General features: G+C 34.2%; 1 protein-coding gene across 1 annotated transcript in view; it reads left to right on the forward strand.

Annotated features, from left to right (window-relative positions):
- The window catches only part of LOC136037879 (kynurenine aminotransferase-like), a 38108-nt gene extending 14603 nt beyond the window's left edge, over window positions 1-23505 (forward strand). Inside the window, exons 2-9 of the mRNA XM_065720733.1 lie at window positions 1218-1367; window positions 8471-8621; window positions 9930-10079; window positions 11781-11867; window positions 15939-16055; window positions 17216-17503; window positions 20863-21012; window positions 23123-23505. Of these exons, the coding sequence (XP_065576805.1) occupies window positions 1228-1367; window positions 8471-8621; window positions 9930-10079; window positions 11781-11867; window positions 15939-16055; window positions 17216-17503; window positions 20863-21012; window positions 23123-23383 (1344 nt within the window). The 5' untranslated portion in view covers window positions 1218-1227 and the 3' untranslated portion in view covers window positions 23384-23505. The remainder of the gene's footprint in view (window positions 1-1217; window positions 1368-8470; window positions 8622-9929; window positions 10080-11780; window positions 11868-15938; window positions 16056-17215; window positions 17504-20862; window positions 21013-23122) is intronic.
- The last annotated feature ends 3028 nt before the right edge of the window (window positions 23506-26533 follow it).

Consider the following 26533-nt stretch of genomic DNA (forward strand, 5'->3'; position numbering starts at 1 on the left):
CATTACTATATGTAAGCACTGGTCAAAGTTCGTAACTTGTAGCCCCTCCCACGGGGACTGTAGGGGAGTAAGTCGTCCCCAAAGACATAGTTATAAGGTTTTTCGACTACGCTGAATAAAATGGCTATCTCAGAATTTTGATCCGTTGACTCTGGGAAAATAATTAGTATGGGAGGGGGACTAGGTGCCCTCCAATATTTTTGTCACTTAAAAAGGGCACTAGAACTTTTCATTTCCGTAAGAATGAGCCCTCTCGCAAAATTCCAGAACAACTGGGTCGATACGATCACCCCTGGAAAAAAAAGAAACAAACAAACAAATAAACACGCATCCGTGATCTGCCTTCTGGCAAAAGATACAAAATTCTACATTTTTGTAGATAGGAGCTTGAAATTTCTACAGTAGGGTTCTCTGATACGCTGAATCCGACAGTGTAATTTTGTTATGATTGTATGACTTTTAGGGGGTTTTTCCCCTTATTTTTTAAAATAACGCAAATTTTCTCAGGCTCGTAACTTTTGATGGGTAAGACTAAACTTGATTAAACTTATATATATTTAAAATCAGCATTAAAATGCGATTCTTTTGATGTAGCTATTGGAATCAAAATTCCATTTTTTAGAGTTTTGGTTACTATTGAGCCGGGTCGCTCCTTACTACAGTTCGTTACCACGAACTGTTTGATCAGATTTTTTTTCCCGTAATATGAACAACATCGTGGGCAGTGGATGTAGAACTGAAGTTTCTTAGTTGCATAAGATGAATTTTTAAGGTTATTTTTTCTTTCACCTAGTCAGCTAAAAAAAAAAATTGTTGAATGATTGTGAGAAAATGGGAGTAAGTATAATCAGTCAGGCATTGTCAAAATCTTGTTTGCTATCTTATTTTTTCAGATTTAACTATTTGTTTTTTATATGTTTTTATAGCAAATTAGATATGGACATGCTGCATTCCTAAGGTAAATTAATCTGTAATAATAAACCAAAAAGTGAATCTGTTTGTATCAGTCTAAATTGAAGATTAAAAATTGATTTTTTTATGTCTTTTCTGGAGATGGAGAGCTTTAATTAAAAACAAAAATATATTCTTAGCACAAATGAAAGACCTATTGACAAATTTTGCTTGAAATGTATCCTTGCAGGGAAAGTTAATCAGTAGTACCTAACCATGTGTATTTTCTTTCTGTTTTCATGACTTTCTTGTTTTATTTACATCAGATTTTGACATATGCTGAGAAGGTTCACCAAATTGCTTCAGTTCAATCAGTGCCAAAGAATTCTTTCCTGCGCAAGTCTATCATCGTCAAGTATGAGTGAAGGTAAATTCAAACTGGCTGATAAATACAAAGGACTGGAGACCAATGTGTGGTTTGTTGATAATGTTTAATATTTTTATAAATTATTGATGAGCACGCATATGGGAATTTATTTCAAAGAGGGTATATATATATATATATATATATATATATATATATATATATATATATATATAGCTTTTTCAGTAGTTCAGTTACTGTAATTGTTTGAGTAAGTTCGTGTGTTATTTTTTGCAAAAATAAACAAGTGTGAAGCTGTCATTAAACATTTGCTTTTGAACAGCAATACGCCTACACGCATCGAAGGTGTGTTGGATTCTGTGCACTAGTCTTTGCCATCATTTGTGGCCATTCAATTTTAGGCAGCTGACTACATACGTGGCTTACCACTTTGTTAGATAATAAATGTTTGGGACATCCGAAAATTGCAATGACAGACAGTAACGTCGCTAAGTTTCATCAAATGGGACTAAACGACCGGCAAATTAAACTGATAGAGATAGCAGATGCTAGGAATATAACTAAAGTACATGTTTGCCACATCTTGAATGAAGATTTAGGCATGCGAAGGCTGTTGCTTTTGCTGTTTTTTCTTTTGTTTTGTTGAGGAAGTGATTATCCCTGTTTTGAAATAATCTTTGAGGCGTTGTAATCAATCATCTCCAAACAGGAAAAGGTTTTACAAGAGCATTCCATGAATTACTTCTTGACAAGCTGAAGACAGACATTGTGGAGAAATGGCCGCATATGGAAGAAAATAAAAATCAGTTTCACAAAGACAATGACCCCTCTCACCCCTCAGCTCTTATCATTATTTATATCCAATATTTATGGTTTAAACAGGGTGATTACCCTTCTTGTTTACGGGATCTAGCCCCGAACGACTTTTTCTGTTCCCTAGTCTAAAAATTGGGCTTGAAGGACAGATTTTTGTCGAGGGAGGAGGGCGTCACCTTCTTAAGCAATTATTTTGCAGAGAGGCGCCGGGTAGTATTTGGACAGATTAAAGAGATGGGAGTAGTGTGTCTACTTACAAGGGATACCATGGAAATTTTCTTAGACTGCATTAACTTTTGATTTACAAATTGGTAAAACGGGTGTAATTTTTCGATAAGACAGTGAAATACTTCACTGTCTTTGTCACTAATGAAAAAAACACTTTTTTGTCACTAATGATGATAAAAGCCCGTATATTTTGGCTTCAGGTCTGGAAGCGTTTAACGGGAAGGCACAAACCTAAATACTTGTTCACCATTCGGAATGTATGTCTAAAGCCCAACACTTTTAAATCTGGTTGCTATAGCCTGTCCTTAACAACCAAAGTGATCATGTTGGTTTTACAGGTTATTTCGTTGAAAAACTAGATTAAAATATTCAGTTTTTTTTTATAATTCCGTTTTGGAATCTGTTCTTTATAACTGAAAAAAAAATTAGATTCCAATTTTGCCGGTAGTCGTTAATAAGAATATTTTCCGTTAGGGATAGAGAAATTGGAAAAAGAATAGAAAGTATATACAAAACTTGTATTATACTGGGTTATTTTGGGGGAAGTGCCCTAAAAATATTTAAATCTCTTCCAGGTTTTTTTTTCAAGTCTTAGTTATTGATTGATTTTATTTTGCAAGTCGCTATATATAGTAAATTTTGAAACTAGAAAAATAAAGGACACCTTAACTGGTGACTGAGGTTTAGAACCGAATTTACAAGGTAATAGAGAAATCTTTTCATTGGCCACTATGGTCCAAATTTTTTAATGATTAAAATGTTAAATTTCACCAACAAATTCTAATTTCGGAGAACCGATAACTCGGGGATGAGCCAATTTTAGATATTAATTTCTGTACTGTCTGGTATACGATTTTCATGTATTTTCGCTAAAAACAGATTATCGGTCGAATTCTCATTGACTCAAACAATGTCACGGGAAATCAAAGGAATATAGAAATGTAAACAGAATCTTACCTGTAATAACTTGACATGACTGGTATAAAACTTAAAACCTCCTATTACTACACACAGTATAATCGTACCTCGCTGAGTTAACAGATTTTCTAATGTCCCTCTGTGGTTTTGGAACTCATACATTAGTAAAATGCCATTTTTTATATATGTGTGAAGATGGAGGGGTTATCGGCTTGTTTTAAAGACCGGTGTAAGAAAATATCAGACTTTCTGTTTAATCATCTTATATACTCGTGGGTATATACGCTTTGATAGTTCTTGTGTCTTAGTGTTGATTAAGTTTTTACTTGTTTTTCTTTCTTCGTTAGATATTTAGGTCGCTTTACTGTATAACCGTTAATTATTGTTATTTTTCTTGTGTCTTCGTTTTTTCATTTTTTTGCTTTGGCTTCTCTGTTTTTCTATGTTTTCTCCTATCTTTCTTTCTCTTTTTATATTCCTCTAGCCCTTTTTGTAGTCTAACGAAAGAGGGTAAAAATAAATTATTATTATTAGAAGTTTTGATGCTGATTGGAAATTTCTCTAAATAGTTTCTTAAAACTGCTTGCAAGAGGTGATCACACTTTAAGTTCTACAACAGAATATTATTATAAAGCTCCCTTAACGCACCGATGGTCTCCTTGACATATTAGTCCAGTCAATCTAAGGTTTCACCTCAAACAAATTGCAATAGTGTTGATTTTGTTACCATTTGAACTGGGAAAGAAATCTACAATATATAAAAAATTGGACGAGGCGAAATCCATCTTTTTTCGTCACTTCTTCTAAAATGTTGACTTTTTAAAAACAACTTAATTTGTACGTATATATAGTCAGTTATAGGTAAATTGGTTCGTAGATCACGAATATGGCCCCTAAATACCCTCCCCCCGCCCATAAATAAAATATCGATTTGGGTCTAAGAGCAACATTATGTGAAGTTTAATTCATACAGGCAAAAATTGGACTGCTAATGCAGAAAAGAAGTCCCTTCCATGTTAATTACTGGAAGATAGGTCCGGAGACAGTGACATTTCGCTGCTTCTGAAGTAGGAGGTAGATCCTGGGTATGAACAGAAGTTGCAGACGTCGCTACTTTTTGCTGAAACTCAGTGTCGGTAATTGTCAAGATTGTCAGTAGTTTTCCACCGTACAATATAGAAAGTGCCGCCTCTCTCGCTGCTTTAATCTCTTCTTTCGAAGCATCAATTTAAGAAAATTTCGAAGCATTTTCCCTAAACTGTTCGTTGTTTCTCGGCCGTTTAAACGTATCCCTTTGCCAAGTCCATGTAGACGGGGAGTTGTGTCGCAGCCAAGAATTGCGTGAGCAAAAGGAAGCAGTTTACAGGTTTCAGTCCCAGTCTTCTTAACAATGGCTTTGATGTCCTAAGTTGCACCTGAAGTGGTTACCTTAGGCTCGCTATGCAGGTAGACCTTGTTGTGCTCAGGAATACAGTGATAAGGTAACAACACCATTAAGTCGGTATCGTCACCGATATCTAAAGTGTCCCAAGTCTTCGAACGCTTAACCAATGTAAGCACAATAAGTACCAGCTTTAGCTCGGATGGTTCTCAGACCTTCGTCTCGTAAATAATCAGAAAGTAGGTTGACAAAACGGGCTTGATTCTTTTTTCACGAAAGAAATACCTCTTTTTGGGTGCTCAGTCTCATTTTTGGGTAAACAGTACTTCCTGTCCGGTGATACGTTTTCGCTTAAGATGAGTTATATCTTTTTTCGAACCAGCGATGTCGTAGCCATCAAAGACAATAATACCATCTCGATATTTGACCGAAACAAAGTTCCAGTATCCGTCTAAAATCTCCGAATCTGTTTCTTTCGTCGCCCAGGGAACCTGTGAAGCAAAGCTCCCCCGGACGTAGGGGCAATTTAGACTATGTTTTTCCCCAATAGTATCAATTTCTGAAAGTTGCTTGATAAATTTTGCTAGCTCTGGTTTATTTGGCTTTCGGAACGTGCCAGAATCATCAAAAAGCGACGCAGAATAGGAGTAAAGTTTATATTCAAATGAAGATTCTTCGCCCATATTCCGTCTTTTGGGTATAATTCGAAGACCCTGAAACAGCAATGAAGGGTCTAAGCGATGGATTTCTCCTCCATTTTTTGCTTCGCCGTCATAAAGACTGTCTGATCCTTCCGTTTGAACAAATGCTCCTTCGTAGATTTCCCTACCATTCCGTCGAGAATCTTTTTCCCAACTTCCACTGCTTTGTCGGCATTCAAGTTTTCTGCAGCAGTCATGCCAGTAGCAAGTCTTTGAAGTGATAAAGGATAACCTTTGAAAGAAGACGACTGCTTGACAAAATAAATAACTATTTATGTTTCTTTGCAGTTCCTCTATTACCTTGGTGTTAGTCGCTCGTATGATACGAAACATCCGTCAGTTCTTGCATCAGAAGACTCCTCTACCTCTAGTCAAATTGGTTGCCGTGTTCAGACTTCTCATCAGTTCTTGCTCTATGACCAAATTTGTAGATAAACCGGACCGAAATCTGTCCGGTCTTCTCACAACGTGCAAGCCTTTTTCAAAAGACTTGAAAAATGTTGGGCTTGTATGTTCAGATCTGTTCATCTACTGTAGGTACAGCCTCGCCGACTTCGTGTAGTTGTTGCAACCAGCTTCTCCGAGGTAAAGGAGCATATCGGAAATAGTTTGCAAATGAAGTTTCCAAACACCAATGTTCAAGGTGCCAGAAAAAAATTACCTACCTTAAACAATTATTGTAGTTAAACTTATGAAAGGATCAATGACCCTAACTAGTAATTCTTCCTCGAGACATGAAGGATAGATGGTTTTTACTAATTTTTGAAGAATTTTTCATCAAATGGTGTCTGAGTAATTGAGAGTGTCCGGTTCAACCCATTTCCGGTTCAACCCCGACCTCCCCTATGCATAACTGGGTTCCATATGCATTAGAATCTGGTCACTTGAGAGTATGAATAACATCGATCTCTTCAGATGCTTTTAACAGCTTAACAAGACATTCTTGTCATACCGTACGTATAGTTATAAAGTTGCGGTTATCCCCTATATATCTCAATCATTCTAGTAGAGAAGCAGTATTTACTGACAATAAAATGTATCCACAGAACCGAGTCCATATTCGTGACCTATGTACCAGATTTTCTTATCACCGACTTTTTAGAAGTGCAAATTAAAGTCGTTATTTTACCAGAAAACACGAAAAAACGTCGATTTCGCCTCGGCCGATTTTTTATATGTTGTAGAGAACTTTTTTCTAGTTCGAATGATACCAAAACCAAAACTATTGTATTTTGTGTGAGGTAACCCGTAAAATTAATTTAGATTGACTGCACTAATCCGCAGGACTTACCGTGGAGAATTCCAAAGCTGGGCGAAGTTGCATTTTTGCTGCTTTTCCCCATTCAATACTATGAGCGTATTCTAATTGTCGCAAAAGGTGTGTAAGGTACTGACTCTCGAAATCAACACAACGCATTATCGCTGCTCACAGAGTGATGCCAAAACAGCAAATCGAGCCATTTTACCCAAAAAATACAATTACCGTATCGAATTTCGAAATCGGCAAGTCCAGTTTTTTATGAACGGAGGGGTCAGGTGTCCTGTAATCTCTATAAATTTGACCTCCTGGCCATAAGAAGAACGCTATGTGTTACTACGAATTAAGAGATGTGTTTAATAAAAAGCAATATATCTCTAAGCATTGGAAAGAAAATACGCATCACCATTCAGGAGCTATTAATGACTTGTTTTTTACCACTTCTGTCACGTTTAATGGGATTCAAAAAATGCATAGAAATTATGATGTGTTTTAAGTAGGAAAAGAAATACTAAGAAACTCATGAAATTTTGTCGCTCATCTTGTATAGTATCCTGTCGGCCAGAAATGAGATTTTGCGTTTCCTTAACTTTAATAAACAAAAATTCTAGGTTAGTCATTAGATATTTTCAGAATCCTTAGATTTGTTCTCAGAATCCCAATTCGTAATTCCGAAGATTCTGAAAAAATATAACAACTTTAAACTGGATCTTTGGTTGTTTTAAGATAAAGATATTCCGAAATCTGATTTTAATATTTGGTATCAATATTTCATCTTCTAATTCTCTTTAGAGGTAAGCGTCAGTTTCAATTATAGATAAGCTTGGGGATAGGCTGGTTGAAAGTTTGTATACAGTAGCTGTCTGGGGAATGGAACTTTGAAAGATTAAAGTAATTACCGAAAGTCGTATTCTAAAGAAATATTGAATATTAATTATTTTATTTACGAAACTCACACTATAAACATTAAACGCAACAATCGAAGAAGTATAATTGTTGCCTATTATTAGTATTAGAAGTATTATTGCAGTATCTGACTAAAGGGATAATCCAGCTCTTGAATTCCAAAGATCCATTGTTAGACAGGCAACTTGCAGCCACCTATAAAAGTACAACTACTACAACTACTACTACTACTAACAACTCACCGCAGCACCAAATCAGATTGCATATCTGAAATATATTTGGTATCCAAATCAATTGCATAATAGCATGCAAGATAGGTGACGGTTTGTGTATGGGATTGATTCTGCTACTCAGAAAAATGCTTGCAAGCGGTATGAGCGAATTTAAAGAAAAACTAAGTCGGTAGAAGAAAAACAGAGTTCATGTCGTACATGAGCCGTCTAAATAGAAGAAAACATATTGGAAATTGTTTTGAAACAGACAAATAGCTATTTTAGAGCTTGGCATCCTGTATGGATTTTTACCAGCTTTCAGCTCTAATTTACGACTAAGATTGGTGAATATGAATTTTTTTTCATACTTTTGAGCCAGTAATAGAAGGCAAATCGCGTGTCAGTCTATGTGCATCCATTTTACTCACTGTATTCAGTATAATGAAAGTTCTGGCTCTGACTTAACATCGAAACTACGCTTAAAGGAAGTATTTTAACCATTACTGTCATTGAGAGAGAGCTTTTCAGGCAGCTGAATATCCCTCCAGAAATACAGTGCTCATGCATTAGACAGTGGGATAAGGGCATCACTAGCCAAAGAAAGTACTTAGAAAGAGACTAAACCAATTGTATAGATACTTATTACTTTGTTTTTAATAAAATTGTTCGCCATAATTTTTTTTTTTTTTTTTTTTTTTTTTTTTTTTTTTTTTTTTTTTTTTTTTTTAGAGAGAGAGAGAAATTTAAATATAGAATCCCAATATGATCTTTTAGGGTAGAATTCATTCAACTTGCTCTGGAACAAAAGCCGCTTAATCTTGGTCAGGGTTTTCCTGATTTTGCTGCCCCAGATCATGTGACGAAAAGCTTAGCTGACGTAGCGACGGGTGAAAACCTTCTGATGAACCAGTATACTAGAGGATATGTAAGATGCTTCACTGTTTTCTTCTTTTTCTGTACGTTTCATTTGCAACATTTTACAAATAATTTATAGCCTTCACAACAAGTCGCAGTATGTGGGAACGTAGGTTTAGCAAGATCCGGGTTGATTTTGGGTTTTCATATTTCAAAGGGTTCCTGGCAATTGATAACCTAGCTTTTTTCCCTTTTTTTTAGAAAACTTCTTTCCTCACACATATAGCTTCAGTTAAAGTTGTTCTGACGCACAAATTTTTAAATTTTTGTTACACATTTTGTCTTGCGAATCAGGTTGTTGTGACGGATTATTTTGTATAGATTTTTAATGACAATTTCCAATACACCAAATAAAGCGTTTTTTAGACTATTAGTACAATTGCTTGGCCTAAAAGAATACTATATTTGAGCTTTCCAAAGTGGAATACAAGTTTAGCCAACCTTTTATCCTTCTTTTTTTCTTTTTCTTTTTTTTGTTTGAAAGCTACGGCTCGGAGTATCGTTTAGTTCGGCATATTTGGAATGCTTGTGTTTATTCTGAACAGAAACAGGCTATTATACCTTGTTCACTTTGTGTGGTTTGTTAGGGGCTTTCCATTTCGAATTAAAATGGTTTCTGGCAGAAAAGAGGAATTTTTAGGATATAAAATCTCCGGAAACTTCAGTAGATCTTGAAGGGGTCAAATCTTAGTAATAAAATCAGGTCTTTGCCCCTAGTATCCCAAATGAACATAACATGTTTTGAGGTTTACCAATAACAGGTTTACCAATGAACGTAACAGGTTTCAGAATACCCATTCGTGCCCTTGACTGAAAATTTGCAGTCGTAGGATGTCATTTTACGCTACCTTACCAGCCAAATTCTAGCTCATCAATATCTGGTCTCTTGCCTGAAAAAGCCGCGTGAACATAAACAACCTAATGTCGGTAGTTAACGAAAATTGTATTTTTTGGCATTTTAGTTGAGTCTAAATGAAATTTTGGATGTCTTCAAAAGGAGTGGATAGAGTTCATGAGAAAATGTTTAAAGAAAGTAAAAACATTATGAAAGGGGCTAAAGAATGAAGCTCTGAACAGTGTGAAGTGGAGAAGGAGTTTGCGTAGCTGTGCTGGCCTCGTGTGAACTGATGTTGAGGGTAATTAGTATTTGTATAGTATGTATATATATAGGGTAATGTGTATATAGTATGTATATAGTATTGTCTAGTATTTACATGGTAGGTGAATTTCTATGGTATTAGTATTTGTCTTACTTAGCCAATTTTAAAGATTATGATCTTTAGCATGTAATCTTTAAAATAGAAAATCAATATTCTAGGGTCATCCCAGACTCGTCCAAGCGTTGGCATCTTTTTATGGAAAGTTAGTTGGAAGATCATTGGATCCTTATAAAAACATCCTCGTTGGTGCTGGGGCATATGAAGCTCTGTTTTGTGGCATCATGTCGACTGTCAACGGTGGTGATGAAGTAAGTATTGAGAAGAATTCATTCTCAATTATCGAAGTGGATTATAAAAAGGATCAAAGAGTGGAATCTGTGAATCAGTGGTACGAACTGGGAAGGAGCAATTGTCCTTTCCTCCTCATGCCTCCTGGTTTAAATAAATGCCTCCTTTGATATTTCATCGAAAATACGTTTTTGGTGTTTTCGTTGGTAAAAATTGACAAAAAAGTCAATATTTCCCCTCTCGCCTTTTGTTTCTAAAAAAATTACATTTTGCCCCCCCCTATCCTTGTTGCAATGTAACACAACTGATGTGAATGCTTTTTCAGCTGAATATACTAACTATTTGTTATGATTCAGTAAAACTATCGTTCTTGGGATGCCTGGCAAAGAGCCATCGGTTAATTCGCTTCCAGTTTATTTGTTTAAACCATTATACTGTGTCACATCAAGGTGGGCTAGAGAAGATGTACACCCTAGAATCCAGAGCAACAGCACATTTGCATTTTTCTCAAACTGTGCATAATACATTTCTTTAAAAAAATTATTGTAATTAGTAGCTTTAACATTTTAAAACATAATTAAAGAATATATACTAAGAATTGAAAGTCTCACTTGCCAGTTTTGTTTTTATTTTATTTTTTCACTTCAAGGATAACATAAACCAACGAAAAAATAGTTTGCCATTGGGAGAAGCTTTTCTAATTGATTGCGAAGTTATCAATTTTTTAAGGTGGCCAAAATCATGTAATAACCATTGCGTTTTGTCTGTTTATCTTTTCGTTGCCTAAATTTTCGGCTAAGTTTTTTCGCTACAATATTTAGAAAAAAGAAAAGGACACAGGCTCAAGGCCAATCAAATATGTATTTTTAAAGTACCTGTCGATTTCCTTTCGGTTTTGCTCAATTATTTGGGTGTTCAAAGGTAAAATTAAAAAAGTAAAACAGTTCAAAATAGGGATGATACCTTTTTATTGACAGTGAATAGATATACAAATTTTTAACTGGATATTTCGAACACATATACAGTATTCATCATCAGCAGTAATTTTTTTTTTTTTTTTTTTTTTTTTTTTTTTTTTTTTTTTTTTTTTTTTTTTTTTTTTTTTTTTTTTTTTTACTGCTGATGATGAACACTGTATATGTGTTCGAAATATCCAGTTAAAATTTTTTATATCTTCACTGTCAATAAAAAGGTATCATCCCTATTTTGAACTGTTTTACTTTCGTCATGGAAAGGCAGTGTGGTCTTCGAAGTTATCTAAGGTAAAATTACTGTGTAGAGAGTATTTTTGCATCTCGATTAATATTCAAGATGGCTAGGTCATGTTTGTACTATAATGGAATGTTAAAAATTGGGCTATTTGGTAACCTGGCTGAGGGCCATCGGAAAAAAAGTTGAACTGAAATTAAATCGGAAGAGGTTACAACATAAAGGATACAAAAGATGTGGATTTTTCATGAGAGAGTGTAAGGATTGGGGCTATGCAAAGAGTGGGATGTAGGAGGATTGTATGCTACTATGTCTGCCTCAGGCAGGATTGTGCTGCGAGACACTGTTTATAGTAATAATTGTGAAGTATATCTGCACATGGTGTATGAGAAGAAGTTTCTTCTCCTTTCTGATTTTAGCCTTAAGGACCCCCTCCTAAAAGGAAAATTAAAGAATAGTTTCACTAAATGAACTTTTATGTCTTGTGTAATAATTAGAATTATGTTTTGTAGGTTATAATCATTGAGCCATTTTTTGACTGCTATGAACCAATGGTACGGCTTGCTGGAGGAACCCCAGTTTTTATTCCCCTTAAGCCGGTAAGTGAATGTGTTTATTTAAACTATGTTAAGATACAACAGTCTTGGTTACTTTAACAAAGAATCGTAAATGAAAGAAAGCCGCTTTTCTTTTGAAACAAATCCTTGAGAGTTCTTTTTCTACATGTCCACCCGAATATTCTTCCTCTAATTTTTGATATTCTTTAGAGTTTCATTTACAAACTTTTAGTAAGCCAATTGGTTTCCCCTCATTCAAATCAAAAACTTGTATTTGTCATTAAAGATGGAGGGATTCATTTTGCTTCTTTGATTTAAACAGTTACCTAGACACAAAAGCCAGTCCAAATGGACTTGACGTGGACTGGTAATAAGGCGGCCAAAATTCGTAGCGTTACTTTACGTAGGTTAATAGCGTTTAATTGGCAAATGTCTCTCCTTTAATTCAGACCGCTCTTAATTAGGTAACCTTTCAGAATTCAGAAGGTAAGATAATCATGTTTTACATGTAACCAATTTCTCAATGGACAAACCCAACCAACACGGTATAGGTATTTAAAACTAGTCCATTTTAGTGTCATAGATATCAGAAGCAGAAAAATATAGCAAAGAAAGCTATTTATTTTATACTGATATTAGCCTTTGTTTTCGAGGTCAAAATAATTTAATGGTTTTTGCTTTTTCTGAACTACGTGGTTTTTCTTGCTTAAAAAAAAAAAAAAATTCAAAATAGAGCTTTTGACCCTACTATTTTGTTAGCCGTATCTTGGAAAACGTACTACTTTGTTCTAATAGGTGGTTGTATCAAACAGTTCGTGGTAACGAACTGTAGTAAGGAGCGACCCGGCTCAATAGTAAACGAAACTCTAAAAAATGGAATTTTTATACTAATAGATACATCAAAAGAAAGTTCCATCAAGTTTAGACATTACCCTGAGAAAATTTGCCTTATTTTGGAAAATAGGGAGGAACACCACGATCTTAACGAAAATCGCATTCAGCGTATCAGAGAACCCTACTGTAAAAGTTTCAAACTCCTATCTACAAAAATGTGGAACTTCGTATTTTTTTGCCAGAAGACCGATCACGGGTGCGTGTTTATTTGTTTGTTTCGTTTTTTTTTCTAGGGGTGATCATATTGACCAAGTTGTCCTAGAATGTTGCGAGAGGGCTGATTCTAACGGAAATTAAAAGTTCTAGTTCCCTTTATAAGTGACCAAAAAAGTGGAGGGTACCTTAGCCCCCTCCCACGCTCATTTTTCTCCCAAAGTCAACGGATCAAAATTTTGAGATAGCCCTTTTGTTCAACATAGTCGAAAAACATAATAACTATGTATTTTGGGCTGACTTACTCCCCCAAGGTCCCCGGGGCGGGGCTGCAAGTTACAAACTCTGACCAGTGTTTTACAGTAATTTAATTTCCCTAATGTAATTATGTACAGTAATGGTTATTGGGAAATGTACACACCTTTTCAGGGATATTTTTTGGTAGGGGGGGGGGTTGAGGGGAGGGGGCTACTTGGGAGGATCTTCCCTTGGAGAAATTTGTCATGGGAGAAGAGAAATTCCATGAAGGGGCGCCGGACTTTCTAGCATTATTTGAAACAAAAACAATGAAAAAATAAATATGAAAAAGTTTTTTCAACTGAAAGTAAGGACCAGTATTAAAACTTAAAACGAACAGATATTATTACACATATGGAGGGTTCATCTCCTCATAAATACCTCGCTCTTTACGCTAAAGTGTTTTTAGTAATTTCAACTATTTATTCTACAGCCTTAGTCATTCAGGGGTCATTCTTAAAGAATTGGGACAAAATTAAAGCTTTAGTGTAAAGAGCGAGGTATTAACGAGGGGACAAATCCCCTCATATACATTATAAAAATATACGAATATAGAAATTCGTCACGTAAGTTAATTCGTAAGTTATGTATATTTTTTACTAATAAAAACGTTCGTTAAAAATTAAAAATTCACCCCTTTTTCTCAAAATCGTCTGATCAAAACTAAGAGAAACCCATTTAGCAAAACAAAATTAATTCGCAAACTTCGTTTTAATTATTCATCTGCGGAAGGCCAAAATCAAACATGCATTAATTCAAAAACGTTCAGAAATTAAATTTTTAAAAAAAATAAGTTTTTTAAGTGCAAGTAAGGAGCGACATTGAAAACTTAAAACGAACAGAAATTATTCGGTATGTGAAAGGGGTTGTCCCCTCCTCAACGCCTCACTCTTTACGCTAAAGTTTGACTCTTTCTGACAACTGTACTTTTTAAAACAATGAAAAATTTGGCGTACAGAGTGAGGCATTGAGGAGGGGACAACCCCTTTCATATACGAAGTAATTTCTGTTCGTTTTAAGTTTTAATGTCGCTCCTTACTTGAAGTTAAAAAAAAACTTTTTTTTTATTTAATAGTTCTAAAAGTCATATGTTGTAACAAAATTAAAAAAAAGTCATTTTGTGCTTTGTCACTCTTCTACAGTGATGAGCTAAGAATAAAGCTAGTCTGTTTTAAGGCTTTGTGTTTTGTAGTTTAATTTTAAAGCATGTAGCATGTAGTTCTATTTAATTATCGGATCCCACGAAAAAATGGGGAAAAAATAATGTATATGCATTGCTGGATTTAAAATTTGACACTTTTAGGCCAAAACGATTTGCCCCTCTGTATTCGTACCATAGGGGAGGTCAATTTTCTTTAATAAAATAATCTTTAGAATGACAATTTTTATTTTATCGTAAAATAACATCCTTATGATAATAATTTGAGAATCAAGTATTTGTACATTGGGGGTATTATGTAAGTTAAATAAACCAATTAGAAATAAGTTAAATACATTGGTAAATAGCAACACATAAATATATACAGGCTTCATATGTTATTTTTTAAGTAGGATTATTTATCTTCAAAGCTCATTAATAAAGCCTTTGTCCTTGCTTTTTTTTTCGTGTGATGAATCTGTGATGTGATGTTCACCATTGAGTCAGCTTTCCCTCAATGGTGAGTAGAAACACTAATGTCAATCTGTCATGGCTTATTAAAGATGTTATGTAATTCTTCACCCCGCAAAAGGTGGAGAAGGATCTTTCTGCTGTATAGTTTGCGGCAGGCACACTAAGAACCATTCTTACGGCAATGCCAATGTTTAGATAGATGGCAACTGCATCAAAATGGTGCAAAACCTTGTTAACGTCAGTTAGAGTCATGCTTTTTTTCCTTCATCATTATTTTGTATCAAGAAGGGTTTGAAAATGTAAGCATTCATAGGCTGAAGTGTTTATAGGCTACAATCATAGGCTGATGATAGTTTGGATAATGACTCAATAGCTCACGTTCATGCGTTATGATTTCTGAGGCGTGATTTGCATGGTGAGGAAGTGCACCAGGCACTTCGATGATAAATCACATCAGTCCAGTTTTTTTAAAAGACAAAAATCGCTCAGTGAAAATTTATTGCACTCCCTGGAATTTCGCACCCCCTAGGCCCGGGTCTATTGTGCCTATTGGTAAATCCTCACCTGTACAAAAATTAAATTAACACAATTTATCAAAACAAACGAACATAGACATAATTTATTAAAACAAACAATAATATTGAAATAAATACACCCAGATTGATTAGTTATATTTTATTTTTTCTGACTTATTTTTGCAATAATTCTTTAATTCTTGCAAAGTAATGATGAGCTAAATACATTCTCTGAATTATGCTTGAATTAGGGAAGGTTGTATTATTTTCCTGAATAAATGGCTACACATATTCAGGCGAAATAGTATTTTCTTCCCTCACAAAAGTCTTGAATTATTATACTTCAATTCATTGTAATACAATATTCAATTCTACTACTTCCTACATGTGTTTTATGACTTAACGCCCTCGAGATTGTCATTTCCAATTTATAGTTATTTTACCCCCTTTTGATTAAAGTTACTTAACGCATTTGTGACTTCACGCGCTTCAGATTGTCGTTCCCAATTTATTGTTACTCAGGTGACGTTGAACATTATCTTCTGTATTTTACCTATACTGCTCTCGATTTTTGTGTCCCTAGCATGACGTCTGACGCATTCCGCTTAGAAAGGTGACGTTCTGACTTGCTCCTCTTTTCAGAAAGGTGACGAATCAACATCTGAAAATTGGGTTCTAGACGAAGAGGAATTGAGGTCAAAATTTACCAGCAAAACCAAGGCTATAATTATCAATACCCCTCACAACCCACTTGGAAAGGTACTAGTTTTAAATTATTTCGGTACTATTGTGTCTCTGCAGTCATTGTTGTGTTGTTGTTTTTTTTACTTTACTTTATATTTAATGAAATTAAAAGCAGAAATGACGATCTAGGATAAAAATGTGTTGAGAAACATTCTAAAAAGAAATGCTAAGATATTGGCATGCTAAGAAATAAAGAGAAATTTTTTAATGTGGAATATTCCCAGTTTTAGATAGGTACAGGGTTTCAAAGAGTCATAAAGAAAGTGTTAAGGAGAGTTATAAAGGACTTGTATTAGATCATTTCAAAGGGTAATAAATGTTGAAAAATAATGTAGAAAATAATAAGAAAATGTTTGAAAAATTTACATGTGAAGGCAAGTTTATTTGAAAATGAGGAATTGAATATGGTGCCATAAGAATCTCTCCCTCTCTGCCCCTGATCCCCCCTCTCTCTCTCTCTCTCTCTCTCTCTCTCTCTCTCTCTCTCTCTCTCTCTCTCTCTCTCTCTCTCCTTCCTCTACGACTTCTTAGGTTCTCAGGCTTTAAGCAATCTGTTTTTCTTCCTTAATAGATGTGTTAAACTTTCAAGAAAAAAAAAGTAACTTTCAGCTTTCATGTGCAATTGCAGGCTCGTGTGTAAAATCTAGAATCGGTGAGGGATAAAATCTATAGAGAATTAGTAACAGCACTGGAAAAATTTGCACCGGAACCGGAAACAGCACCGGAAAATTTAGAATTTTGTGAGGGGCTCCATTCCCTTTCTTGCGTAGATGCCTCAGGGTTTAAGTTACGTTGCTATTGGTGTTTTTTTTTTTTTTTTTTTTTTTTTTTTTTTTTTTTTTTTTTTTTTTTTTTTTTTTTTTTTTTTTTTTTGTCTTTCAGCATTTAGTGCAAGTAAATAGCTACTAAGAAATTTCCTAGAAATAACAGGACCTAGATATATCCTTGGAATGTGGACAAATTACTAGAAATACAACTATACTAATTTGTTGTAAAATTCGTCAAAATAATTGAATCCGGTCGTTTCCGTCAATCCAAATTTGGGAAAATCTCTGCATGAAAAATCTCCTTAAAGAAAAAAAAATAAACATCTAAGGGTAGTGATAAATCTATTGGGTAGCAATCCTGACTACTTTGCTTTCTTGACTGTCAGCACATTCTATTTTACTTTTCAGATCTTCAACCGTGCTGAACTTCAAGTGATTGCAGATCTATGCATTCAACACGACGTTCTCTGCATGAGTGACGAAGTGTATGAGTGGCTTGTCTATGCTCCAAATGAGCACGTTAGGATTGCTACGTTGCCAGGCATGTGGGAACGAACAATCACAGTTGGTTCGGCTGGTAAAACATTCAGTGTCACAGGCTGGAAGCTGGGCTGGGCTTATGGACCAGAGAATTTGATAAAGAATTTAGGTATTGCTCATCAAAACTGTGTATATACCTGCTCAACTCCGTTACAAGTAAGTGCTTAAAAAGTAGCTAGTCAAAACTAAAGTAGAAATCTTCTTCTTCTTCAACTCATTTGAATTACTGTGGAGACGCTTTCGCATAATCTTATCACTGGAATCTAATTTGGAACCCCTCAGCTGAGTTCAAACTCTGGATCCCGTATTACCAAGCTGAGATCAATCCGCTGCACCACCACACATATTTAAAAGAGATAAAAGAGCCCCTGGAATGAACGGTAATCGTGCACACAAAAGGATGTTACTAAGTTGTGGTCCAGATTTTAAGATTATGAATTCTCAAGTAACAAATTACAGAAAAAAAAACGAAGATATTCAGCAAACCTGGATTATCGAGAAGCAAAAATTGACAGAGTCAAATTAAGAATCAAGGAGTGTTATCGTAATGATAAGAATTGCCGAAACAAATATAGACAAAATAATTATTTATGTTATTTTTAAGTTTTAAGTTATGGGGTGATAAATCAGCCATTTTAATTCAATTAAGAGATTCTGGAGTGAATTTAATTCTTCTCTCCTGTTTATCCGTCACATAATCATAACTTTTATAGGATTTGTATTCATTCTTTTTCTATTGACCTAAAGGAAAAGAAATTGAAGGAACCAAATGCTTATTTTATTGCAAGGAAAAGGCTATAGTTTGATTTTTTATAAACTTGCCCTTCAAACAAATCAATGCAATAGCATTGAATTGGTTAAGAAATAGGAAATGAAAAAAAAGAAATGGAAAATTTTCAAAGTAGCAGCCCACCAGAGATCCTTCAAGTTCAGAGGGAGAAGGATGAAGAGGCAAAGAAGTTGGAACTGGCAGAATTTTTTTTCTAACCATAATTTTGAATTTTCCAAAAAAGAATTTCAGGCAATGTTATTAAACCAGATATTAATAAAAAAAAAAGGCCTAACAAACCGCAATATGTTCAAGGTAGTATCGATCCATATTTTGATTTTGTCAAAAAAAAATGATTTGTATATTTGAATTACAAAATCTTTTGTAATAATCTAATTACAAAAGCACGTAAATGAAGCAATTTTCTTCAAAACAGGACCCTGAAAGAAATTTCTATCATGATCCAATGCCCCGCTTAACAGCGGATGAAAGAAACGGACATGTCAGTGCTGCCTGTGATAAAAAGTGATTTTCCTTGCTGATCAAGCCAGGAGACTGTTCCTTTATGGGGTTTACGGCCATAACGACTCCAGTTGTGTACTTTTTGCTTCAGTCAAACGCCAATTTTAGGGGGTTTCGGGATATTTTCCGAAATTCCTTTAAATTTGGTCTCAAAATAACATTTTTTACTATTAACACTTAGCGAGATAATAGTTACCATTCCTGAATGAGCCACAAATGACAATCTTTTCTCAATTGTCAGTTTTTTTTAACCGTGTTTTTATTTATTTTTGGTTACTATGGGTCGTAATTCGTCCTTTACTAGGTTACGCTACCGTTGCAACCTAGATGGAAGAGGAGGTCATAAGTTATAGCAACTGTAGCAAGTCCAATTAACAACTGTAACAGTCTAGAAAACCTTGTTATTAAAAAACTCATCAACTTTTAAATTTCAATGGTACTTCAAAGTCTCCAAGCTAATGAAATCAAAACGGTTATAAATTTCTTCTTTGAGCAAAGCGCTTGATTAAGTGTTTCTGCAAAATAAAGAAAACAAATATTTTTCTTAAAACGCTGGCAGTTTTTTTTTTTCAGCTTCTTACTACAACTTCCATCTTCCTTCTCTGATTTTATTATCAAACTCCTTACGCGGTCACGCCGATCAGCGGTAGTTCTTGTCATAATAAATATAAGGTACTAAACATGTAAAAATCACAGCCGTAGCCATCGTCCTACAATTTTTTACGTTGATTCGAAATATCACCGAGTCAAACTAAAACCTAAGATATTGAAATATCCAACTATCCGTAAAAAAAAATTCAAGTTCACACTAAAGAAAAAATTTAAAAAATAAAACGAATAAAAAGAATCATGAACTAAAACAAACAAATATGTACAATTATGGACGAGTAAGTGTAGTATAAAAACCTTGACAAACGAGGGAACAAAACTACTTGCGTAACGCATATGCCGTACTGGTACCGGCTAAATTTTCGGTACCGGTTGAGCTACCTGTGGCCGGAGCCGTTGGCGCTAAGGGTTCTCTAGATGAGACTACTATAGCCACTGTACTATATTAGCAGTTAATAAAGAATTTGTTTTTAGTTTTGACGATATTATATATCTGGGCATGAATCTCACAGTCCCAAGAGACATTTGTCATGGGTTTATTGAAATTACCCATTGTTTGCTGTTAGGTTTTATTGCAGATATGGGAGTTCCCTAAAAAAGGAATATTTTAATCAATGAAAGCGAAAGATTTTTTTCTTTTATTTATTTTTTCTTTCGTTTACTGTAATAGTAAAAGAGGAGAAATTCCATTGTTTTATTTGAATAAATTTGAATTGTTTAGTTGAATAACGAGAATACAAATCTGGTGTATGTTAGAAACAGAAGATTATTGTTTTGTCATTTGATGTTAATAAAGACAATTTTAATTTTAAAAAAAATTAGGAACAGATATATGTCAAATCAATTTGAATTTTTGATTGATAGAAAATGGAAAATGAATTTATTGTTTGGACTGATTAATTTAAAAGGAGAGCTTTTGTTTTATCTATTTTTAATTATCTTTTTTTTTAAATCTCTCAAAATTTTTGAAAGATTACTTTTTTTAATAGTAAAAAGTAAGAATGAGCTTAAGAGTCAATAGGACATAGTTTTAAGTATTCGTGATTATTGTATCACCTATATAAGAAAATCATAGATAACTTCGAAGACCACACTGCCTTTCCGTGACGAAAGTTCCGGGTTGGTTAATTGACCAGACTTTTTCGAAAAGAAGGAAAAAATTTCTAGAATTTTCTGACGATATTCTGGAAACAACAGAAAAGAAAGATATTTTTTGTTCTCTACCATATGTTCCAGGTTTGAGTGAAAAACTTAAAAGAATTTTACAAAATAATGGCTTAAAGGTAGCTTTAAGAGGTAGTAATACTTTGGCTAGTTTTTTAAATTCTGGAAAGGATCGGACTTCCGTAGAGCAACAAATTGGGGTTTATAAAATCCCATGTACTTGTGGAAGCTCTTATGTGGGACGTACTAACCAAAATTTAAAAATGTGATTGCTACAACAAAGAGAGACAGACAGACAGACCGACTGACATTGACCAATGGTCAAATCAAGGACCATTTGACGTTTCAAAGGAGCAAAGGAGTTGAATCCGTATATTTGGGGAATCCTAATAGTAGAGATACTTATTTTATTTGTAACATTTTGTGGCCCTCTGTAATATATTTTTTTTAGGAGGCATGCGCAAGAGGTTTTGAACTGGAGATGTCACGATTTGGCACTCCCGACTGTTATTTTCAATCACTGGCTGCTGAACTTTTGCCAAAGAGGGACTATATGGCCAAGTTTCTTAGTGAAAATGGAATGAAACCCGTCGTTCCCCAGGTATGTTATATGGAAGCTGTATTTTACCGTTAAATGATGTTTTCGGTTTATCAACGTTCTGGTTTTCAGAAGACAGCCACAGGCTGGCATATTCTGTTCCAAGGAAGAAAGTCCACTCCAGAAAAGACTTCTACAGAATAAAACTGTCATACTTTATGACAATAGTCAATATAAATTAGCTGGCACCTGAAGTTCCATTCGGACTCTTCCATGGTAATTAAGCTTTTAAAAAAAATATAAAGATATCCATATATATTTCTATATATCTAATTATATCCAATTGTATTTCTTTCCGCTGGCTGCTTACAGAGGAAATAGTTTGACAATAGTAAGTCAAATGTGTTTTGCTTTATTTCATATAGATGTAACATGATCCATCAAAAAACTAACAGAGAACCTGTTCTTTTGTTCTGCCTTAAAAGGATACTCTTCAAAAAGATGTAGAGGCCAAAATAGTGGTACTCCATGATGTAAGATGATGTAATGACGCCCCGCTCTTTGCGCTAAAGTTATTTACTATTTTATAAAGTAGAATTGAGAGAAAGAGTCAAACTTTAGCTCTGTTCGTTTTAAGTTTTAATGTCGCTCCTTACTTGCAGTTAAAAAAAACTTGTGTTTTTTTCTTTAGTGGTTTATAAAGTTTTAATGCTGCCATCCACAAAGGACGTAGAACAAATAGTTGAAATTAATAAAAATACTTTAGCGTAAAGAGTGATGTATTTGGAAGAGACGAACCCCCTTATATACGTAATAATTTCTGTTCGTTTCAGGTTCTAATGCTGCTCCTTACTGCCACCGAAAAAAACTTTTTTTTATTTATTTTCTCATTGTCTTTTTTTTTTAAATTATGCTAGAAAATCCTACGGCCCCTTCATGGAAATTTTCTTCTCTCATGATAAATTCCTCCATGGAAAGATCCTTCCACGTAACCCCTCCCCCGATCCCCATTTTAACTTGAAGAAGTCCCCCTGAAGACGTCTGTACACGTCCCAATAACCATTACTGTATGTAAACAATGGTCAAAGTTTGTAACTTGCAGGCCCTCCCCCAGAGACTGACTCCCCCAGAGGATTAAATAGTCACGAAAGACAATATTTATTAGGTTTTTCGACTATGCTGAACAAAATGGCTATTTCAAAATTTTGATCCATTGACTTTGGGGGAAAATGAGCGTGGGAGGGGGCCTAGGTGCCCTCCAATTTTTTGGTCACATAAAAAGGGCACTAGAACTTTTAATTTCCGTTAGAATGAGCCCTCTCGCGACATTCTAGGATCACTGGGTCGAAACGATCACCCCTGGAAAAAAAAACAAATAAACACGCATCCGTGATCTATCTTCTGGGAAAAAATACAAAATTCCACATTTATGTAGATAGGAGCTTGAAACTTCTACAGTAGGATTCTCTGATCCGCTGAATCTGATGGTGTGATTTTTGTTAAGATTCTTTGTCTGTTAGGGGGTGTTTTTCCCCTATTTTCTTAAATAACGCAAATCTTCTCAGGCTTGTAACTTTTGATGGGTAAAATTAAACTTGATGAAACTAATATATTTAGAATCAGCGTAAAAATGTTACTCTTTTGATGTAACTACTGGTATCAATTTTTTTTAGAGTTTCGGTTGGTTACTATTCAGCCGGGTCGCTCCTTACTACTGTTAGTTACAACCAGGATTGTATGCACCCCTGGGATCCTACCTAGTGCCGTACAAATACATACAAAGTATTATTTTACTACATTTTTAGAAAATAAAGTGATTCCAAGGGCTGTGGACCTTGGAAAAGGGTTGGATTTGGTGTTGAATTAATAATTCTTAACTTTTTTTGTCCTTAATAATAAACTTTGATGGTTTTATATAGCATTGATTTTGTGTTTATTTTTATTCGTGTCATTTTTGAAAAAAAAACATTTTATTGTCTCTTAATTGTTTTTTTCCTGCTTCACTTTTAATAAGCTTGGCTTTTGTTATTATTTGGATACGCAATTAATTTATGCTCGTTTATATTATTTTTTGAAAACTCGTAGTAATTATAAAATCTTCTTTTTTATTGTTTTTCTTGTGTCACTTTTAAAATGCTTATATCTTTTGTATTATATCTTTGATTTATTGCAGGGGGGTTATTTCATGGTAGCAAATTGGACCGAACTAGAGAAATATTCAGACTTAAGCCAAGAGCCTGACCCATTGAAAGATTACAAATTTGTTAAATGGTTGAGTAAAACTAAAAAACTTCAAGGGATTCCACCAAGTGCCTTCTATTCCAAGGAGCATAAGAGGTTGGGAGAAAACTACATCCGGTTCTGTTTCATCAAGCAAGATAGCAACTTGAAGAAAGCTGATGAAATTTTGACGAAGTGGAAAAGTGAACGGTAAACCCTAATTCGTCTCATATCGTTTGGCTGACCTTTGGTAAAACAATATAATTGTTGGTGATAATCTGGATTTGGTTAGTGAAAAAAAAATGTTTATTCAATAAATAGTTGTTGAAGTTTTAATCGAGTTCTGTTTTTGCATTCTTAGGTGCCTTGTTGTTAGTATCGTTTTTTTTTCGGGAGGGGGGAGGGGTCTTGACTGCTTGAAAAAATAAATTTTTAGGTATGATTATTTAAATATTACTGTCTGATGTTTCTACATCAGACAATAATATTTAAATAGTGACGTCTAAAAAAAAAAAAATTTTCGTGGCTCATGTGTCCACGAACATTTCGCTTGACTTTTGTGTTAACTACAATTGCTTTAAAAAGGCTTCTTATTCCAATTAAACGACCCGTATGTTTAAGGGGTTGTTCTTTAAGAATTGGGACAAAAAGTCAACTTTAGCGTAATCAGTGAGTGATTAAGAAGTGGGCAGCCCCTTTTATGTTCGGAATAGTTTCTATTTGTTTTAAGTTTTAATGTTGCTCCTTACTTTCATAAGAAAAACTTTTTTTTTGCATTCAGTTTCTGATCTTTTTCCAACCTCCCCCTCCCCCTCCGAAAATGTCTTTATATTTACCAATAGCAATTGCAGTATGTAAACAATGGGCAAATTGCATAACTTCCAGCTCTTTCCCTAGGGGTTATGGGTGGTCATTTCACCCCTAGAGGCCTAGTTATTGGATCTTAACTACGCTGAGCTACTCAAGTACCCTGAACCAAGTTACTTTCTCAAAATTTTGATTGAAAGTCTTTGGGGGAAAGGGGGGCTGGGGTTAGTTATCCTCCAACCTTTTTGGTCACTTAAAAAGTGCACTAGAACTTTTAATTTACGTTCGAGTGAGCCTTTGCCCAATTTCCTCGGACCATTATTTCGATGCGATCGGTCTTGGGAAAAAATAATAAATATAAGCTCTTATCTGTGATCTTTCTTCTGGCAAAAACAAATACAAAATTCCACGTTTTTGTAGATAGGAGCTTGAAACCTCTACAATAGAGTTTTCAGATTTTCTGAATTCTATGATGTGATTTTCATTAAGATCGCTTGACTTTTTGAGGGTGTTTCCCCCTTTGTTGAAAATCAGGCAGATTTTCACAGGCTTGTAACTTTTTATGTGTAACACTATACTTGATGAATTTTACATGTTTGGAATCAACGTAAAAAGCTAGCTCTTTTGATTTATTAATTGTCAACAAAATTGTTTTTTTCAGGATTTCGGTTACTATTGAACCAAGCCGCTCCTTACTTTCAAATTCTTGCCATGAACTGTTTGATGAAAAGAAAACTTATTTTATATATATATATATATATATATATATATATATATATATATATATATATATATATATATATATATATATATATATATATATATATATATATATATTATATTATATATATATATATATATATTATATTGTTCATTTATTTACAGTTTGCTGCGCAAATTTTGCCTTTCCAACTTCCTTCATTCATTCTGTGAATCGAGAGGATATAATGAGAGAAATTAAAAAAACAGTATTGAATATCTACATGGTACCTACAGAGCGGGGGAATGTAATCCCCCCCTTGTTTTTGACCATATAACTGTGAATGAAAAAGCTTCATTTTCTTATAATTTTTAATTTCACTATTCTTTATCTAAAACAGCAGCACATTATTGACGTAGGAAGACTGAAGCTAACCTAAAATTTGGTTTGACGCATTTTTACGTTTCTTGAAAAGTTGTCTGGGTATTCACATTATTATTTCGTCTTCCCAGTATGTTGTTGTTGTTGTATTGACGGTTAGAAATATGAAAACACTAAATAGGAATAATATTGTGGCTGGGGAAGGGCTCCTGAACCACTGCATTAACATTTTCATTAGTATCAAATTGCCTGCTGTGCAATTGATTTCTAGATATTTATTAAATTGATTTTGGGTTGGCAATGCAGTCACAATTTTTTTTTAGGAAATTTTTTGGAAATTCTTTTTTTTTAATTTTTAAATTTAAATTTTTTTTAGGAATTTTTTTTTTTTTTGAAATTCTTGGAAATTAGGCCAAGCTACGTGGGCACATAAGATTATTCGTCTGTGTTTTTATTTCATAATTAAAAATCGTTTTGAAAGACCATCCTGTTGTTTTTGCGGTTTTTTTTCCAATGCGTTGACTAAATATTTGTACAAATAACGAGGGGTGTTAACTCACAAGACTGTGGAAGGGGGGTAATTTTTTTTTCTCAGTGAAAAAGAAAAAAGGCTATTTTTCCATTAAAATACAAAAACACATGGATTTTCAAAAATCTGGTCTTGATAATTTTCCTGGGTATTCAAACGATCATGTCATCTTCTATGTGGGCTGATACTATTGTATTAGAAAAACAAATAGATGAAAAGATTAGAAACGATGAGACAAGAAGATGAAGGATTGTGGCTGAAGAAGTGTTCCTAGACCGCTGCAGTAGCTAGTTTGGAGAGGAAAAATAATTAGGAAATAATTGGCCGTTTTCTATCTGTCAAAAAAAGAAATGCGGATTTTTTGCTTTCCTTGTTGAGATGGTAAGGGTAAGAGTTCCTTTTTTCTTATTACCGTTATTTTCCCTTGTTTTCTTATTTTGTATATTACCGAATTATGCTTACCATTATTTAAAAAAAAAAAAAAAAAAAAAAAAAAAAAAAAAAAAAAAACTGCCAAAATTCAGTAAAGACACTATGAATAAGTGCTGACTCCTATGGAATACCCCCCCTGAGTGTCGCTTACTTTCCGCCACCTGATGGGATCGAAGTGCCACAGAATTCCGCCACATTTGGCATGCTTTCAATATGCTTGGTATTTGCCACCTATTTTCGTGGTTTCTAATGGTGCAGTTTCGTATAGTTTTCATTTATGTTTAGTGTCGTACCACAGAAATTACTTTCATTAAAACAGGTTCAAAAATGTTAATGAACATGAAAATTTGACTTTGGAACCTCTTATTAGTTAGTAACTACACCATTAGTCATATGATTAGAAACACCTTAAGCGAGATAGGAAGTGTGTTTTAAAATACAGTTATACATCTGTTATATTATTTTTTTCAATTAGGAAAATTAAACAGATGTTTAGAAGTGCTAATTAATTATGA

The sequence above is a fragment of the Artemia franciscana genome, chromosome 17 (genome assembly GCF_032884065.1).
Source record: "Artemia franciscana chromosome 17, ASM3288406v1, whole genome shotgun sequence".
NCBI classification, from domain to species: Eukaryota; Metazoa; Arthropoda; class Branchiopoda; order Anostraca; family Artemiidae; genus Artemia; species Artemia franciscana.